Below are 1,516 nucleotides of genomic sequence, written 5' to 3' on the forward strand. Positions count from 1 at the left end.
TTCACTTATCACTTGAAGTGTATCATCAGCCTGTATGCAGTACTTCTAGTTGGCCTACAAGAGGCCATTTCTTTATGATGTGAATATTCTGCCAGGGTCATTTTAGCCGCGTAAACATTGATTAGTTACACATTGACATTTCCAGGTGTGGCAGCTGCAGTCTCAGCTTCACCACAGACCAGCTCAAGTGCTTTGGTTGAATGCTTTGCACACATACGGGACAAATATGTTGTTTCAACTCAAGTTAAGCAAACTCTTTCTGATACTGGATTTCTTTTGAAAAATGAATTGATGACGAATTGGTGGAACTGAAGAAAACCATCAACTACAAATAAATGATCAACAGGGTGGCTGGCGGACACTCCCCTAACGCAAAATGCCCAAACACAATAAGTTGCTGTTACTTAGACAATGTGGTCTTTTTTTTTTTTTTTTTTTTGACACTATAAAAAACACAATGAAGTGGATAATGTTCATTTGACATCAGAGGATCAACGCGTCTTCAATCCTGTGAGCTCTCCCATTTGATCAAAGACTCAACATGAGGCTGTGTGTATCTTTGGCATTCATCTGTATGACGCTGTCAGGAGGTAAGAGCAGCACATCAGCAGAACAGAAATGAAGGCAGAAATGATGTTCTTCTTGTCGGCCATTGTGAAGATTATTAATTCTCCTTTGCCTGCAGTGTGTGGGTTAAAGTGTTTCACCTGCTGGAGCGCAAACCCCGGCACCTGCACTCAGGTGTGGAACTGTCCTAAACATTACGACCGTTGCGGCACCACCATTGGCAAGTTGAATTTACAGCACGTGGCTCTGATAATATGTTATGATTTTATTGTGTCCTATTATTCTTTATTGTGCGATTTACATCGTCCGAACTGTAATTCTCCGACACTTATCACATGTTTTATCTCTATTTAATGGAACTTTTATTGTCTTTCGCCGTTACAGCTGCTGAAAATATGGTCACCAAAGAATGCATGAGGAGTGATATGTGCAGTATCGTAGATTCCGTGGGTGTTAGATGCTGCGCTGAAGACCTGTGCAATGGAGCTAAACACGCTGGAGTCTTTGTCCCTCTCCTTCTAGCACCCGTATCCATCATTACACTCTTCATTTGAGGATTGAATGGGCTCATTTTTGCATTTTCATGCTGTAAAAATCAGCTGTGATGCTTTGAGTGTTCAAACGTGGAGGAAACTTCCTGGTAATCAAAGAACGTTCGAGGTAGTGGTGATCTTTGATTGTACTGATAGCCCTGCATATCCTTGCTTATTCTGATGGTATATTTTCCTCTTATCTTTTACTCCCACATTGAACAGTTAATGTATATTTTTGTGAATATATAGAATGAAATGTACTAGATATTGATTGGTGTTACAAAATGAATATTGATTCCTTTGAAAATACTCTATATACTATATAACAATATGCTAACTGTGCTCACATGTACAACAGCTTTGCTGCATCTTGTTTTTCCTTCAGACTGCATACTGCCAGAGTCTTTTTGCTCTTC

At 39.8% G+C, this 1,516-nt stretch overlaps 1 protein-coding gene across 1 annotated transcript; it reads left to right on the forward strand.

Annotated features, from left to right (window-relative positions):
- Positions 1 to 574: 574 nt before the first annotated feature.
- LOC306696944 (uncharacterized protein) lies at positions 575 to 1,121 on the forward strand (the record flags this gene model as incomplete). Its single annotated transcript, XM_079160671.1, has 3 exons — positions 575 to 590; positions 686 to 787; positions 952 to 1,121. 3 exons carry the CDS (start codon positions 575 to 577, stop codon positions 1,119 to 1,121), a joined length of 288 nt encoding a protein of 95 aa, XP_079016797.1.
- Between the last annotated feature and the right edge of the window lie 395 nt (positions 1,122 to 1,516).

This window comes from Pholis gunnellus, assembly GCF_910591455.1.
Source record: "Pholis gunnellus genome assembly, chromosome: 6".
Taxonomy (NCBI): domain Eukaryota; kingdom Metazoa; phylum Chordata; class Actinopteri; order Perciformes; family Pholidae; genus Pholis; species Pholis gunnellus.